Source organism: Gavia stellata, chromosome 2, assembly GCF_030936135.1.
Source record: "Gavia stellata isolate bGavSte3 chromosome 2, bGavSte3.hap2, whole genome shotgun sequence".
In the NCBI taxonomy this organism is placed as follows: Eukaryota; Metazoa; Chordata; class Aves; order Gaviiformes; family Gaviidae; genus Gavia; species Gavia stellata.
Genome location: NC_082595.1, coordinates 31,490,331 through 31,508,516, shown reverse-complemented (window position 1 = coordinate 31,508,516; position 18,186 = coordinate 31,490,331). Strand labels below are relative to the sequence as shown.

The following is an 18,186-nucleotide window of genomic DNA, read 5'->3' as shown; positions in this document are numbered from 1 at the left end:
TATGGCGAAGCCTTGAATAAGATCCCAGAGGCATAATACGTGAAGTTGCAATTTATCCTTTGATCATAAGATAGTTTTTCGTGATTAGTAATGAAAATGTTTTTTGGATATAGTTGGAGTAGAGATCTATATCTCTTCCTGAAGAGTGTAATGCAGAGTTTTAATGTGCAAGTCTTACCACTTTTTAAAATAAGGGTTAGAGTATTACAAACAATAAATAGCTGTGAGACTGCAGTTCAGATTAAATCCTTATCTGTTAACCTTCTGATGTTAAATTCTAAAACTGATTTCTAACATCTTTATTAATTTCAGGCTCACAGAACGTTGCAGACTTTAGCAAATATGGAGACCCGTTATTTTGCAAAGAAGAAAACACTTCTTGGCTTGAGCAAATTAGCTGCACTGGCATCTGACTTCTCAGAAGATATACTGCAAGAGAAAATAGAAGGTAAGAAAAAACAGCAAAGCGAAGAATAGACTAATGAAGTAATTGCATTAGAATCATGTTAGCTTTGCTGATAATTTATTAGGCTGAGGGCTCTAACTTAATGTGCTAAGGATAAATGGGTTGATGATTTTGCTCATTGCAGGAAGGATAAGGAGGACAGCATAAGGCAGTAACCTTAGTACTCATCCTCACCTGTGAGTTAGGTCTATGAGCAAGGGAAATTTGTACCTTTTCACTTTTTCTAATAAAACACAAAATATTGACATAAATAACAATCTGCACAGTCTTATTGAGAAGTCATTAGGCAGTTCTGGAATAGATGAAGCTGCATTTTATATTTCAGATGCAAGGTAAAAGCTTTTTAATTTCTTAAAGCCTGTTTTATTGAATGGCTTTCAATTTTGAATTCTTCTCAAGTCCTGAGACTCTTAGGCTGTACAACAAAATCCTGTAACTATGTTGCATTTTAATAATGTACCCGCAGATACGTACATTTGTGATCAAGAAGTGCTTTCTCAGCATCTTACTCTCTCTGTATCTAGAAAGCTTACAGTGACAGTGTTTCATTATGCTCTAGCTGAAAGGATGTTAATGGGAAAAGTAGGAATACCTGTTCTGCTTCATTGCCAAATGCAACAGTTCCACTAGTCTGCCATTCCTATCATTTTGGAAAATACCCTTTTCCTGACACTGTTTGTGCAGCACATGTTGCTGTGAGTTTGTGGAAAAAACAGTTCTACACTAATAGTTAAGCTAACAGTGGCCACCAGGGGCAAGCCTTGAAATATTACTCAAGGTTATGACTCAAGCTTACTTCTATTTATCTGCATATTTATCCATGTATGTTTTGTACAATTCTTAAATGAAATCTGTTGAAAAAGGCTGGGGATAATTATGATAACTAAGTAGGCTTCACAAATTATTTTTAGCTTGTAATAATAATGATATATTGTCTGTCCTTTAAATTATAAAGCACTGCATGACATCTTGAAGTTGAAATTTGTTTTTCTCACCGCAGTGAGAAAAACCTATGCTAATGTGAAAAATCTCATCTTTAAATAGGAAAACTAGAAAAATGAGGAAATCAAAGCTTTGTTTCAGTAGAGTAATGGACTCTCAAAAACTTGGTCTGGACTTTGCTACACATTTCTGTATGACACATGATACAGCTTTTAAAACTTATGCTCTTTGTGTATCAGTTTTCTATTGATAAAGAAGAATTATTTCTGTCACGTTCTGCTTATCCATTTAAACAGATAAAATGCTCCTTCCTACCATGCAGTGGAACTTGGTGGGGGCGGGGGCCGGGTTCACATGCTGTGGCTGAAACGATTCCATTTTGATTGTTTCCACTTAAGTTTATAACCCTGAAGCAGATTATACTGGAAAATAAAACAATCAAAGATGGAATTATTCATGAGACGGAGCAGGTCCATGGCACAAGTCTTCAGCCAGAAGGTAGCTCCTAATAATTGCAACCAACTTCCCTGCATAGTGCAACAACTTCCCTCCAATCCTATGTATTCATTTTGTTGTTTTGAGAAAAAAGAAGAGTTATCAGTCTGCATTACACTGGAAGCCTGAGTGGAAAGTAAGAATTAGTTCACCAGGATGACAGTATTGAAATGGAAGTATTTCTGTGCTTCAGGAACATAGATAAGTGTCCAAATAGAATGCTTCATAACAAACACTTGTAGACCTGAATAATATTGTGACTTGACAGTTATTACTGTTCCACAGAATATATTATTATATTTTAATAACATGAAACATTCATTTCCTTAAATGACTACAAGAAATATCAGAACAGGAACGCTTTCTGTTACATCAGGAGACGCTTCCTGAACAATTACTGGCAGAGAAACAGTTGAACCTCAATGATATGCCAGTGTTGTCTGCATCTCAGCTCATTGATGTAAGTACCTTGTGTTTTCTTCATTACACAGGTAAAGTTCCAGTATGTTTTCTGCCTCTCTGCAATAAAATAAACAAGAAGATCACAGCAGTCTTTATCCCTTACATGACTTGCTAAGCACCTAAAGATCTGATATATGAATTTGTTTATCTTTGTTTAGTTTCTGCCAGCGCCAAACTTGAGAATGCTGGGTTTAGTTCAAATTTCTTTTTGTTGAACATGTGCTTTAGAGTGCTGTTAGGAGAAAAAGCAAATCATATCAGTGCCAGAAGTTGATTTACTGGTCTAAGCCAGTTTTTGGATATAAGACAATTTTTACCTTCTGCTGCATTCTGAGTAGGGCAGAACTTGGAAGGCAGACGGAACAAAGAATTCCACCTGAGTGGAGAAGGATGCTGCAATCTAGAAAAAGAAAGGGCTAGAAGCAGGAAAAGGCTTTTGGTCACCTGTTACAAAGAGGCACCCGAAGTCTGTCTACTTTTTTTTTCTCCTCTTCTTTTTCTTTTTCAAAAGCAAATTAAAAAAAACCCAACCCATACTGAAACAAAAACATAAACCGCTCCAGTACTGGAATCACTAATAGTGCTGACTGCCTTTCCACACGCCTTTCTGGTGGTAGCCAGCAACCAATAGCCTTATTGTTTCTGCCTTGTTGGCAGCGTATTTTTACCATCCACTGATGCACACAAAAAATATTCAATGAGAAAAAAAATGATACATTGTAAAACAAATCAGGTCCTGTCTAGGTGTCAATTTTGCAGCTCCTTACTTTTTCCTGTAATCCTGTGGAAAATCAAAAGTTGATAGTGTGCTTGTTTACACTCTCCTCATTTTCTTAGAACAATGCTAATAGCAGATTCTGAAGTTACTACCTGTATCTTTAAGTGAGACTATCTGTGGAATTAGGGGAGACTAGGAAGTGTCACTCATGACTTGGCAAGCACTGGCACCACGACGGTTTTCCTTCTGAATTCTCTCTGTTGTCAAACCAGTGTTCATACTTGCTACTTCCACTGCGAGAATGAAACTCAGAAAGTACAAATAAAAAGAGCATTAATGTTAATTTTTCTTTAAAGTACTAGTTTAGAATTTGGGGGGTGGGGGAGTGATGAAATACTGATAGTGAACTTGTCTGTTTTTAAAAGGCTAAAGGCAGTACGTGTGCTGAAGTACTGCTTTGAGCTTAATTACCGAAATAATTCTGAGAGCTTATTTGTGGAGCTGAGCTCTGGCTACAATAGTCCAGGAATGTTACAGCCTTAAATGGCATTTAAATTTGAAACCTAGCAGCCTTATATCCAATATCATTTGTCCACAGACCATTGTCATGTAGGTGGAATGCTGTTCTAAAACCTTAAGTATATTCCTTACTATAAAAATACTTGCAGTTGAATCAAGACGTATTTTCATGAGAAGGTCATGTAAGTGGAAAATACATGGTGGTCTTCCCACAATGAGTTGTCCATGATATCAGTTACGTTAGTTTGTAGGCTAAAAATAATTCTCTACGTTAATCTCTCGTATCATAGATGTACGTATGTGACGAGAACAGAAGGGCCAATGAGTATGACTTCAAGAAAGCACTTGATCTACTGGAATATATTGATGAGGTAGGAAAAGCTTTTGAATGATTTCTAATCCAGAGACTTCTTAAAATTGTATTATTATTTAAGCTAGGATGGTGCATCTGTAGTTAGTTAACATATTAGCTTAGTGTACGGTAATTAAAAATAACCCCTGATGTGTTTTTTTTTTCAGTTTAAGTCACTGGAGACTTAATGCCAAATGTGGTTTAGATCATTTAAGAAAAATGACACTCCTCATCCTCACTTCCCATTTATAGTCTTATAATTCTTTTTTAGAGCCTTGCTTCCCTACAGGCTTTCTCCAACCAGGATGAAGATTATCTGTTTTCAGTAGTTTAGCTCTTGCGCCTCCCCTATTGGCAGTTTCTCTGATTGTCATGAGATAATATGGGATAGTCACCAGCTTTTTGACCTGTAAATAGCATTGAACCACAGATTTGCTATCTGCTTTCTCACTGCATCTTGTTGTACGATCTAGTATCTTATCAGGAGTAATTTTCTACTAAGCATGAATAAATCAGCTTCTGAAGAGCATCAAATCTGAATTAAGAGTCTTTGCTAAAAAGCGGAAGTTGTATTTTTTCAGCGAAAATATTCCTTAGTAATTGAAAATGAGAGCTCTTTTCTGAATATCCCAATTCCTGCTAGTCTGGGTAGGGCTCCAGGTTAAAATACTCTCCGTAGTAGTGTTTTGTGAACACCATTGTGCCATTTTGTCGGCCTTCAATAACTTTAGTTATAAAGACACTTCTAATTATCAAACCAAATTGCTTTTAAAATCTATATTGATTTTATATTGTTTTTAATTGCATTTCTTTTATCAAATTTCCTTTTTAATAACATTTATTTACTGTTATTAACTAGGGTTTTTTTGCTTGTCCTGTGTTTAGTACTATATTATATTTTGTGTATTGAGGAAAGAGTATTACTACTTAGAGTAGCATGTTACTCTGAGTTAGCTCCTGTAATCTAAAAAGAAAATTAAATGTTTTTTTTTCTAACTTCCCCCTTCATTTTTACAACATAAATAGTCCAAATAATAGTATTTTGCAGTAAAATAAACTTGAGTGAACTCATCTGGTTCTCTCTTTTAAATTAGTTTTCCTCCTAAATTTTGTGAACACCGTTCATGAACAATGAGACAATTTATATTGGTTTTTTACATCTAAATAAAATAAACGTCTCTCTAAAAACATGAGATTCAAAATGATTTTTTTGCTCAGATATTTGAGTCTCTAACAACTGGAGTAGAACCATTCAGCACAAAGTAGAGATGGTGGTTTAGACTAGAGTCTAAAAATGAGCTGTTCCATAGTTTTCCCTGCTTTTGTCTTGCAAAAGCATAGCATAAAGTCGAGACCCATCCTCTTCCTTCCAGGCTTCTAAATTCAAGTGTTCATGGTTTCTTTTACCTATTATGAGGGGAATTTAAAGTAGATGTGATGCTTTGGGACATTGAGAGGTGGAAAAAAATACATGTTTTTTTCTGACGTTATATTTTAAAAGGGGTTCTGACACCAATTATCTCAAAGTTTCTGTGCAATGAAGAGGCTGCCCTTTCCAAGACAAATGTGTATTTTTGAAGACATTTACTAATATATTAGTAAAACGTATATCCCAATGTGGACACTAATCCATGCTAGTTAGCTTGGCCATGCTGAAAAAAGAGCCTTGACTTCAGTCACCATTTAGCACATTTTAAAACAAAACTTGCCTAGAATCCACTGTTTTACAAATTGGTATTTGTTCATGTGCTTTAAAATATGCCCTTTTTCAAATTGAGGTAGGTAATCTTCAGCAGTCCTGTGGTGATGTAGAAAGTCTGAGCCATGTTTTCAAATGGAAATGAACAGTCTTTAGTGTTTCAGCAGTCTGATCAGGTCGTCTGTTAAAATAACATGTTTTAAAACAATGTTGAGTAATTGAAGAATCTAATTAGTTGGTATAATCTGTGTGACAGAATGATTGTTTCTTAAAAAAATAATTTTAACTTACCTGTCTTTTCTCCTTATATGAATTGAAGGAGGAGGAAGTGGATGTAAATGATCTTAAACTTAAAATTCTCTGTAAGGCTCTCCGAAGAGATGGGTAAGTCCAATATGAATATAAATTACTGGGAGTATTTGTGACATAGCTTTTCCAGAATTAAATTTTAGTGTACTATTCTCTAGCTCACTGAAAAGATTGAATTTCATAGTATAAGATTAGTAAACTATAAAGTATCTGATCAGAATGTGTCTTTTTATTTGTAAAGTGAAACCCTAGCAAAAAAAATCTGTAGTACTTTGTTCGTTTAGCTCACTGGCAAGCTACGATGCATTCTCAGCACCTGAGACGGAAATGTACCTGTGCAGCTTTCATTCTTGAACCCTTTGCTAGGGTAAAAGAAATGACCAATGCTGAAACATTTTTTTTCCTTTGAAGCATCTCAGATAGAAGCTTTTTAAGAGCAACATGTGCATTGCAACCCCTGCAAACTTTTATTTCACTTATTTTTGGCCATTGAACTGCACTCACAAGTTAATGACCTTTTTGAGTTAAAGCTGCTTTCTTGACTGTAAGAGATCGAAGCCTTTAATACTGCTTAAAAGAGCCTTCTTATGGATCCATCCATCTTATGGATGTTCAACACCAAATACAGGCTGAATCCAGTTGGTCAGAAGAATCTGCAATTCTACTGTTCTCTCCCAGGTTAAACAACTCAAATAGCATTTCCTCCCTTTCCTTTCTAATTTTCAGAAGTTATCCAGCTTTTCTAGCTCCCATCTATGTTCCATGAGGACCTAAGGAAGAAAAGATGAGGAGAGAATACGTTCCAAATGCACTGTGCCATTTGTGTTTAAAATGGAAATAAGCAGGATTTGGAGTTACACTTATGTGTAGGATAGATTCTAAAGGACAGTGGTCTGTAGAAAATAAATTCCTCATTGCATTACTGAGTTATCGTCACATGTGACACAAAAAATATGCAGAAACAGGTTCACACTATTCCAGGTGTTTTCTTCCCATCCCATTATTTTCAAGACAGAAGAATCCAGAACTCCTGCATGGTACAGTCCAGTAATTGGTTTATGTCCTGTCTACCCTGGGCCAAGAACAGAGTACATAATATTTAAACCATTCCAATCATATATAATGCTGACAAGATTTTGCCCACTCCGCTAGCTAACCAGATGCAATTTGAGATCACTTTGCACTGAATAGTGTTTAGAAAACTTGATGTCACAGTTGGGTTTCCAGTCCAGCAAGGCTCACAAAGGCTTACAGAGAGGTTGTTCGCTATTTCAAAAAAGGTAGTGTTAACTTTCATCTGTGTGAAAAAGTAAGCGTTTGACATGTTACAGTACCTGCTTTTCAGGATGGCATCTGTTTTTTAGCTTGAAAGCTACAAATAGTGGTAAGGGTTTTGGGTAGAATGGAGAGCCTTGCTGAGCGTGCTCCTGACGTTCTGGTAGGGTCCTCACTATTCTCTTCTGTGCCTAAGAGGAGGAAATCCCCAGACCCCTTTCCCCTTCCTTCCCTCCTTCCCTGACATTCTTCCCAGTAGAATTAAAGATTAAGTCCTAGACGTTTGGGAGTTTAAGCGACATCCAGGGTAAAACCATGGTTTCAGTGAAGTACAGAGGATTTGTCAGTAATAGCCTCTGGGAACCAGGTCCAGATCTGTTGCAAGCATGTCCCATTGGCCCAGGGAGGTTCATGTTGATTTAGGGAGTGATATGAGAACTGTTTTTTTCTGGCAGTTTAACATGGAACAGGAAATTTTAACAACTGAAAGGTTAGAACCACAGCAAAAGAAGTTATGTTGGTGTTGACTTAAAACTGTTACATACAAAGCTCTGCAAAGATGAAAAATTGTCATTTAAAATAATCTTTCTCTTAAAGTCCCAAACAGATTTTTCTATCACAGATGAGACTTGCATTCCTGAGTCTTCACTTTCACATTTAATCACAAGCAAGACAAACTGTATTTATTTTGTGTCTGTGTGTGCTTTTGCAGGCCTGCAACTTAGATTTTACAATTTTTTTTCCTCCTCCTTCCTTTTCTCAGTGTTTGCTTTTTTGTTTTGTTTTTCTCAAATGTGTTAGCAAATTGCTGCTCTTGCTTTATTCTACCAGGAAATAGATCGATATTTTCATCATCTCAGTCGTAAAATATACTTACTGAGAATAGGTAATTCTTATCTTGATGGATAATATTTTTGATTTTATGAAAGAAACAATGTTTTCTTTTGAGCTATAGCCAAGCACATAATACTTACGTAGGAAAATGTATTAATCACCTTTGATAATTTATCAAATTTCTTGCGTATTTTTTCTTGTTAGTTTTCATTTGATTTCATCCTTGCAGTTCTTGCCACAAATTGTTCTTTGACTTGCAGGTGGTCCAGTTCAGATGGTAAAGATGATCCAATTGAAGCATCTAAAGATAGTATATTTGTGAAAATATTACAAAAACTACTGAAAGAAGGTAAAGTGCACTTAAATATAATTGAGCTTCTTGAAATTGTTTCAAAAGCTGCTTAAGATGAACACGTATAAGAAAGAGCGTTAATAAATTCTCAGAGTAAAAAAAACCTTCCATATGCATTCCACTAAATAATTACAGTCATATGGAGCTAATTCTTTCTCTAAAATGTTGAGGGGCTAAGGGATGAGCAGATTTCTTGGTTATAATCTTAGTACCCTCACCTGGACACACTGCTGTGCAACCTGCTCTAGGTGAACCTGTTCTGGCAGGGGAGTTGGAGTAGATGATCTCCAGGGGTCCCTTCCAACCCCTGTCATTCTGTGATTCTGTGAAATTATTTGCTCAGTAGGGCAGCCTTCGTATTTTAGCAGTTTCTTACTGTACAGTAAAGTATGTCTTCTGGAGTTAAATACATATCTTCTGTAAGATATGGGATTAATAACGATTTGTCTGTCACTCAGAAGAACTTGATCAATTTCAGCTTAAATGTTTTTTGTTTTCCCTCCCCAAAAGCAAAAAAAATAACGGACACACACCCACCCGCAGTTAAAGCTCACCAGGGGAAGTTATGACTGTGGAAATTACAGTTGGATGGGGGAGGGAGAGGAGGGAAGCAATTTAGAGTCGAAGTCTGTTTTTAAATATTACTGCATCTGAACTTTTTCCAGAACAGAGAGGCTCCATGTCAAAAATAGAAAAATTAAGTTCTTCAGAACAGTTGTAGTTTTGTGTGTTCAATCCTGTCAATATCTTTCCTTTTGTAAGATTCTCACACCTCAGACTGAAATGTTTCAACTGATAAGTATTTATTATATGATTGATCTTTCTTTTATCTTTCTTTTTTTTATTTAATTTTGGTGAAGTGTTCTGTAAAGACTTAGATTTTAGGTTTAAGGATTTTAGGTTTTAATCATAAATTCACTGAGAAGTTCTGTTCGTGTAAGAATTTTTTTTTTAAAACTCAGTTTTACAGGCTACTTTAAGCTTTATTGTATTTCATGACATGTATAATAGAATTATATATTCTTGATTCCAAGAGTGATTTAACTCTGAGGCAGGCACAGGTGTTTACTTAAAAATCATCTTAACTGCTAATGCAAAGTACTTTTATCAGTGCTGTAATAAAAGGTTTTGTGTTGTAGGAGTTCAGTTAAGTGAATATTTACCGGAGGTGAAGGACTTGCTGCAAGCGAATGAACTTGGCAACTTGAAATATAATGCTTACTTCGAATTTGTGTTAAAGGCAAACTACGAACTCTATGTTCAGGGTCAAGCTTGATTCTCGCTATTTTTTTTAATATTTTTTTCTAAAGAACTGTTAAATTCATGTATACTTTTTAATGTTATGTTTGGTTTTTTGCTAAAACTTTGTAATAAAGTCTATATGCGTAATATACTTGGTCTTAAATTTATAGACATTGACAATTTAGTCAGGGGAGGCAGAGATGTGTTTTCAGGCAAACAAAAAAATAAGATTTTCATAAACTTGCTGTTTCGTTTTATATCCTCATTAGTATGAGTCCGGCCTGAGACTCAAAGATACACAGATACACAGAAATGTGGGACCCACTGCAGAAGGTGGAAACTTGTGCTCTCACTTCGTTGGGGCTGTGATTTCAGTTCAGAGAACATACTGAAAACATTGATGCTGGGTGACTGTGTAGCTTAATTAAGAAACAAATGATTATTCTATAAGATAACTCTACTCTGTCTTTGTGCAACACTTCTTGCTGTAGAAACTAGGTAATTTTTAATGCAAAATTGAAATTACTGGCAGAAAAAGGGTAACTAGCTTGTCACTGGTCACTCAGCTTGTCCGTGCCAAAAAGGAATAAAACACAGTTCTCTTTCAAAGTCCTTTGGTCCAGTAAATATACCATTCTTTCAGATTATATCTGTAAGATTAAACTTCTTCAAAACATTTTCACATTTTATCTATTTAACTTTCATTTACGTTACATACAGATTTCTAGAACACATGTAAAATGAGATTAACAGCTCACCGTGCAGTAGTTCACAGCAACTGCTTGAACCTAGAAAGCAGTTAAGAAAGTGTGGGAGTCCAGCACGGTCTTCCTTACTCGGTGACTTGTTCTACTGGTTCATGCTACTAATTTTATTTTTTTTTTAACCCCACTGCCCGAATTAGTTATCTCTGACATGGGAATAAAAAAAAATCAATTTAACTTTTCACTTTTAATTATTCTGATTGGCAGCAGATTTTAATCTTTACATAAAAGTTACTTCAGTCTGACACGTTGCACCTTTCTTTTGCAAGTAGCTCAACAGCCAGAGAGTGAATGCAGAGCAACTTGCGTGCCCTTGTGTTTTACTTGTCTGGCTCGATGCCTGCTGCAACAACTTGATCCAACAGCTGAGAAGGTCAGAAGTTAAATTGGTTGAAGAGAATCCCGTTTCTAGTTTTAAAAGCACAGCTCCCCTTCTGTGGCTTCCCCTCCTCCCCATACTAATACAGTAAGCTGGGCTGAGAGTCTGAACATGTTTGGAAGAATAGATTTATCTAGAGAGGTTTTAACTAATATGGGAAAGAAATGCAGTAGCAGTCATCTTCTAAGATTGTTCTAAAAAGCAAACTTTCCTTTTCTGCAGCCTCGCGTGGCTGAGAGAAAGAAGTGCGGGTATAAGTCCCAGCTGCGGCTTCAAAGGAGTGGGCCATTTAAAGCCTTAGAAGAATTCCACTTGCTTGCTTAAATGTCATTTTAAAGGTGGTTTCACATTATTGATAAACTTCTCATTTTGGGAGAAAGGGAATAATCCAACAAATGATTGCCACCCCCTACTGAAATGTGTTCTACCTGAACTTTTACTAGACTCTTTAGATTTTGCTTGAAGAGGAATCTCTTACATCTGAAGAAGATTACAGAATCTTCTTCATTGACCATCCACAGCAAAACATGTGGGGAGTATCTCATCCCTTCCTAGACTCTCAACCACCTGTATTCTGTCAGGAGTGGGAGGGTAAGCCCCGGAAAGCTTGCTCCAGAAGCAAGCGTTTCTGTTCATCCTTAGCTATCCATCTGTTTCAAAGTGCCTGGCTTCTCTGCTGGGATGGGTTTATTCTGGTTGGTGTAAAAGCATTCTCCGGGTTCTCGGGGAAACGATCGGCCGTGTAGGCTTCGCAACTAATGTTTTATTCTATTGCTGGGCTAGGAGGCATTTGGCATTTGTACAGTGGCTTTCCATCTGACTATTGCCAAAACAGAAGGCTACAGGCAATGAGTTTACTTAAACAAAACCTCTTTAAAATAACTTCCATGTCTAAACTGAAGTTTAATGGTCTTCTACTAGGAATGTTGAGCTGGTTCACTATTCTGTTGCGAAGCTTGAAGAGGCTGGAATTTGGGGCTATTCCTCCTCTCCGTCCTCTGTTTCATTATGTAATAAGCTGTTCTGGTGCAGAACTCCTGTCTCAGATTACTGTATGGGGAGGATGCCTTCATTTACCACTGCATATCGAAGGTCACGGCAGAGCTCTAGGTTGTTTCCAAGTGCTAACAAAACCAAATAAACTTGGGACAAAAAGATTTGCGTTTTGCTTAAAATGGCTTAAGGAGAATGGATAGCTCCTTTCGAATATGTTGTTTCTTAAATAGTCATTTTCTCGGTAATGGAAAATACACATGGTACAGGATGTCCACACTTCTATCCTCTGTTGTCACCAGAGTAGCAGGAAAGCTTATCAGTTGTCATTTGTGATCAATTTCAGAAGCTATGTGTTGTGGATAGTGATCTTCTTTGTGCCCATCTCTCTTCTGGAAAGTAACTTCAAATGTTTTCTGACTTGGGACCAAAATCAAATTCGTAAGTCCAGTTAAATATCAGATCTAAGTGCAGAAAATTATCTTCTACACAGAACTGTAAGAATTTAATAGTGCCATCAGGCATTTTGCTGTAAACTAGATTGGGGTAGAGAGAAAATTAAAAGAAACAGAAGGGGTAAAGTGGGTTTATGCTTGCGTCGGGTTTCATTGAAGGATTAAGAATGTTTATCTTTCAGCGACGTTAGGCTTTCTGTTACTTGATTTCTGATTCAAAACAACTGACCATATTTTGGAAACCACGACGGAGCGTTACAGTTCTGTAAATAGATTTGATGGCTGCAATGCCTTTAAGTGCTTTTAGGCTTCCGATTTTTGTACTGTCAGTTGTTGATGACAGAACTGAAGAATAATACGAGCAGCTGAAGAACAGTATGAGAGAATAGCATGTTTTATCCCCAGCGTACTTTAATACAGTAACTTGACAGGAAATTAAAATCTATAGCAGAATGAAATAGGGAGCAGCCAGAGGTAAAGAGAAACACTGCCAAACTGGAGGGTACAGAAATTAAATAGAGGAGAAGAAAAGTTGTCTGCTTCACTGTTGGCCCTTCTGCTCTGCCTTGCAGTGGAGAAAATCAGCTGCAGAAACGCCTTCAGTTGCAGGAGACTCCTTGCAGTATGAGCGCTTCTGGCTTACTATTTCTTCTTCCTCCTCTCCTGACTCCCTAAATTTTAAAAGGATTTACCCTTGGCCAGTTGTGCCATCAGAGGTCTTGAAGGTTGATTTGCATCGACATAGTGGCAGGGCTGCAAATCTGCTTGTGTTAATGCATCTTCTTTCCATCGGTAACCGGAATTTCTGTATTAAATTTTCCAAGTGTCCACATGGAATCTCTGCTCAGATATCTATACCTGAAGGAGATGAGCTGTTCCTCTGCACTTGCACGGTACCTTCAGCTCGTCAGAGATGACTTGCCTGTGAGACTGCACTCCTTTTGGAGAGGGTGAGCCGCAGTGATAGCTGGAGGATGCCGTGTCGCCGGCCGAGCTCAGCCGCCAGCAATGGGTACTCGGTAACGGCACCAGCATTCACGCTACGTCAGGCTTCTGGGATCAGACGGTCACCGGGATTAATGCTTCACCGGGTTTCTCTTCAGGCTAACAGATGTTATCTCATGCATTTATTTTCCATTTTTAAATCACAGCAGAGAAAAAATGCACAGCTTAACTCGGTGTGTGAAGCCGTGGCTTTTAGATGGGCTGTTATGTGTCACCACCTACAACGGTATTACGCGCAAACCACGGATCTACCGGGTCCCTTCGGCTCCTTTCGCAACGCCCCGCCGGTACCTGCCTGTTCAGAAAAAGGCTGAGGGCCGGAAAAATCCGTGAGGGCCCCATTTCCCTTTGCAGCCCCAAACTTCTGGGCTGCGGCAAGTCGCGCCCGCACAGCCGGAGGCCCCTCGCCTCCCCCGGCCCCGCCGAGCCCCCGGCAGGGCCGCAGCCCGCCCCGCCCTCACGCCCCGGCGGGCCCGGGCCCGCTCCGGCCTCCGCGGCGGGAAGGCCCCGACCTGCGCCCGGCGGGGCTGCCGCGGCGGCCCCCACCTGCTTTGCCCTTAACGGGCCCGGCGGTGCCGGGGGATTATTTCGGCCCCGGCCCGGGGTGGCGGGGGGCGGGGGGGCAGCAGTCGCTCCTTATACGGCCGGGCCCGGCTCACCTGGGCCGCGGCCAGGAGCGCCTTCTTTGGGCAGCGCCGGGCCGGGGCCGCGCCGGGCCCGACGCCCAAATATGGCGACGGCCGGGGCCGCATTCCTGGGGGCCGGCCGCCGCCGCCGCCCGCCGCGATAAAAGGCTTTGCGGCCGGCGGCGGCCCACGAGCTACCCGGCGAGGAGCGGGAGGCCTCTCTGCCAGCGGCCCGACGCGTAGAGCCCGCAACCAGCCCAGGTAAGCAAGCCCCGGCCCCGCCGCCCCCTCCCCGCGGCTGCCGCCGGCCGTGAGGCTCAGCCCGCGCCCCTGTGCCCCCGCAGACAGCCGACGCCATGTGCGACGAGGACGAGACCACCGCGCTCGTGTGCGACAACGGCTCCGGCCTGGTGAAGGCCGGCTTCGCCGGGGATGACGCCCCCAGGGCCGTGTTCCCCTCCATCGTGGGCCGCCCCCGCCACCAGGTACGGCGCCGTCCCCCTCCGAGCATCCCCCAAGCCCTGCCACAGCCATGGCCGCGGGTCCCTGCTGCCTCCCAGCCCTCTGCGTGGAGGGGGGACGCCTGGCCCGCTGGGGAGCCCCACGCTGCCGCCCGTGGAGAGGTTGCTGAGCTCCCCCCTTTCCCTCCCTGCAGGGCGTCATGGTGGGCATGGGTCAGAAGGACTCCTACGTAGGAGATGAAGCCCAGAGCAAGAGAGGTATCCTGACCCTGAAGTACCCCATTGAACACGGCATCATCACAAACTGGGACGACATGGAGAAGATCTGGCACCACACCTTCTACAATGAGCTGCGTGTGGCCCCTGAGGAGCACCCCACCCTGCTCACTGAGGCCCCCCTTAACCCCAAAGCCAACCGTGAAAAGATGACCCAAATCATGTTTGAGACCTTCAACGTCCCTGCCATGTACGTGGCCATCCAGGCTGTGCTGTCCCTGTATGCCTCTGGCCGTACCACTGGTGAGTGCAAGGGTCCCGCTGGCCCCTCTTCCCCAGGCAAAGATGCCCAGGACAGTTCCCCTACAGCTGACAAGTGCTTTGCCCCCTAGGGCAGGACCCTTCCTGGGCTGCGTCTCAGGTGGCTGCTTTTTGTTTGCCCAGGTATCGTGCTGGACTCCGGCGATGGTGTGACACACAACGTCCCCATCTATGAAGGGTATGCCCTGCCCCATGCCATCATGCGCTTGGATCTGGCCGGCCGGGACCTCACTGACTACCTGATGAAGATCCTGACTGAGCGTGGCTATTCCTTTGTCACCACAGGTAAGCACGATTCCCTCCCCCAAAACGTCCCCCCTTGCTTCCAACCCTTGCACCTCCAGGGATGCTGCAGCCTCTTGCCCCGTTGCAAGCCCCATGAGTGCTCCCTGTTGGGAGTTTGTGTGTGGTTGGGGATCTGGAGTCCCAGCAGACCTATGGAGGAGATGCAGGCGTTCCCTATTCCTCCTTTGCAATCACTGACGCCTTTGCTCCTCCCTGACAGCTGAACGTGAGATCGTCCGTGACATCAAGGAGAAGCTGTGCTATGTGGCGCTGGACTTTGAGAATGAGATGGCCACCGCTGCCTCTTCCTCCTCCCTCGAAAAGAGCTATGAGCTGCCTGATGGGCAGGTCATCACCATCGGCAATGAACGTTTCCGCTGCCCAGAAACCCTCTTCCAGCCTTCCTTCATTGGTGTGTGTGCCCTGCTTCCCTCTCTCCTACCCTACCAGCTCTCCCCTCTCTCCTGAGTCCTGCCGCAGAACTCTCGCTTTGCACTTAACTTGTGCCTCATTTTCTCCCCTTCCCTGTCCCCAGGTATGGAGTCTGCAGGGATCCATGAGACCACCTACAACAGCATCATGAAGTGCGACATTGACATCAGGAAGGACCTGTACGCCAACAATGTCATGTCTGGGGGTACCACCATGTACCCAGGTATTGCTGACCGCATGCAAAAGGAGATCACAGCCCTGGCCCCCAGCACAATGAAGATCAAGGTAGGGCTGGAGCATGAAGGACCCAGGCACAGCAGTAGCCTTCTTTTGCCCTCCTGCAAACAGCGCGCAGGGCTGTGCATGCCCCTGTGCCTGCCACCTGCAGCGGTTGCTTGTTTACTGATCTCAGCTCTCTTGGCTTTTTCTAGATCATTGCCCCACCTGAGCGTAAGTACTCTGTCTGGATCGGTGGCTCTATCCTGGCCTCCCTGTCCACCTTCCAGCAGATGTGGATCACAAAGCAGGAATACGATGAAGCTGGCCCGTCCATTGTCCACCGCAAATGCTTCTAAACTTGTTTACATGATCACTTTGCCAACCACGCTCAGGATGACAACCTTCTAGGTTGCAGGCTGCCGAGGACCTGCAACAGCCATGTAACTTTCTATTTTGTAACAATTTCTGGTTACTGTTGCTGCAAAGCTCCATGTGACACAGTGTATGTAAAGTGTACATAAATTAATTTATTTTACCTCATTTTGTTTGTTTTTAAAACCAATGCCCTGTGGAAGGAAACAAAAAACTTCAAGAAGCATTAAATCACCAGTCATTCTGTCACACCCCTAATGCGGTTGTTTCTGTCATCATTTGCTTGGGTTCTTCCATCACTCGCTGATGTAGTGCGTCGTCTAACAGTGAGGGTAGTGAGCGGCGGGGCTGGAACTCCTCAGACAGGAGGAGGACTGGGGAGGGGACAGGACCCCAGCCTGAGGGGCTAGCTGTGCCTGACTTGCGTCGGTTGTCGGTTGCAAAGCACTCGGCCATGCTGAGAGCAGGCTGGGGGTGGCTGTGTGTTGCATCATGCTGCTGCAAGGCGGGTGCCCGCTGCTCTGCAATGTGCTCCTCCTAGACCCAGGGGGGAAAGGGTTACCTGGAGCCTTGGCTTGCAAAGGATTTCATTTGGCTCAGCCTGCCAAAAAAGTAGCCCTGGCATGCTCATGCAGCTCCAAGCCGTGATGGATGGAGGCAAGGCTGGGGATGAGGGCAGGTGGCGGGTGCAGGTTAAATAAAGAGCTTTCCACTCCCCGTATGGGAAGCCTGCCTGCCACCACGCTGTCCCTGGGGAGCCCAGGGGGCCGAGGGCAGCCAGGGCCACTTCCTCACCCTGCCTGACACGCTTGCCCTTGCCTGTGGTTGCACATGAGGGACTGCCTGCAAAGGGACCACCCCCACCCCCTCCTCTGCCCTCCCAGACCACCCTCTCCCAGGGTCAGATCCTCCGAGCAGGGACTCCCTGGGCTCCCGAAGGAAATTCCCAGAGGCTTCCCCCTGCCAAAGGCGTTTGCCTGCCTTTTTGCCTCTGAGGGGGCAGAGCAGCGTGCACGTTGGGGAAGCTGCCCCTGCCTGTCTCATTTCTCTCTTACTGGGATGGAGGGCTCTGGGGCCCCCCTTTGCTTCCACTATCCACCCCACCCCACCAGGTGCTCAGGTCCCTTGGGGAGCCACCCTAAAGCCCTGCCAGGCTTGGCACAGCTCCCTGGGTCCGGGCACATGTGCAGGAGCAAGCCCCCTTTGGAGGAGGACTCCGGGAGCACAGGGCCCTGGCAGGAAAGTAGCACTTGAGTTTTGGTAAACTTCTTTGGTAAAAATGTAGTACTTCTGTCTTTGCTGCAGAAGACAGCAGCGCTGGGAAAAAAGATGATTTTCAGCTAAACTTTCAGCCCAGGAAGTTTTTTTGCTCTGCTGCGACTATGCTAAGGCTGCACTTCTTTTGCATTTTGGCTGGTTTTATCTGCATTAAAGTGAGACCCATATATGAGTACACTTTTTTGTAGCCCTATCCCAAAGGAAAAGCCTGCGGGAGTAGCTGACCTGATCCTTCCCTGGTATGTGGGGGCAGGGAGGGCCCTGGGCAGCCCTAGGAACTCCTGAGCCAAGATCCCTCTCTGAGTGACTGCGGTTGGAACGGAAAGCAGGAACGTGGTTGCTTCTTAAAAACCAAACAGGAGCTTTTACTCACCATGTGTGCAAGTTGTTGCATAGTGGCACATATTTCATCTGACAGCTCTGTGTTGGGATTTGGGGAGATGCTTAACTAACGTTAAGTCCTCAGTACTCGACCCCTGATCTCAAGTTCAATTGTGGCTTAAGTGGTGTTATGAGATGGATTTTAGGACCTGCTTTTGCTATTTGATTAAAAGGCTGTTTTAGAAGCACAGATAAAAGATAAGTTAGAAAAGCAGCCTCCTGAATTAGACAGCGCTTGCTGTGGGGTACCAGCACAGACTCAGCTTTTCCACCTGCGTGATTAAAGTTAGGGTCCTAAACCCACAATGGAAGGGGCTGATTTTTGGGGCGAGTG

The 18,186-nt window shown here is 42.9% G+C and overlaps 2 protein-coding genes across 2 annotated transcripts in view; both read left to right on the top strand.

Moving 5' to 3' along the window:
* Nucleotides 1–9,727, top strand: part of NUP133 (nucleoporin 133) — a 36,813-nt gene extending 27,086 nt beyond the window's left edge. Inside the window, exons 21-26 of the mRNA XM_059833476.1 lie at nt 313–448; nt 2,245–2,363; nt 3,893–3,973; nt 5,973–6,037; nt 8,332–8,420; nt 9,563–9,727. Coding sequence (XP_059689459.1) covers nt 313–448; nt 2,245–2,363; nt 3,893–3,973; nt 5,973–6,037; nt 8,332–8,420; nt 9,563–9,699 — 627 coding nt within the window. The 3' untranslated portion in view covers nt 9,700–9,727. The remainder of the gene's footprint in view (nt 1–312; nt 449–2,244; nt 2,364–3,892; nt 3,974–5,972; nt 6,038–8,331; nt 8,421–9,562) is intronic.
* Nucleotides 9,728–14,086: 4,359 nt separating this feature from the next.
* Nucleotides 14,087–16,451, top strand: ACTA1 (actin alpha 1, skeletal muscle). Its single transcript, XM_059835401.1, has 7 exons — nt 14,087–14,148; nt 14,232–14,372; nt 14,543–14,867; nt 15,009–15,170; nt 15,391–15,582; nt 15,706–15,887; nt 16,034–16,451. The coding sequence occupies exons 2-7, from the start codon at nt 14,244–14,246 to the stop codon at nt 16,175–16,177; spliced, it is 1,134 nt and encodes a 377-aa protein (XP_059691384.1). The 5' UTR covers nt 14,087–14,148; nt 14,232–14,243; the 3' UTR covers nt 16,178–16,451.
* Nucleotides 16,452–18,186: the final 1,735 nt, after the last annotated feature.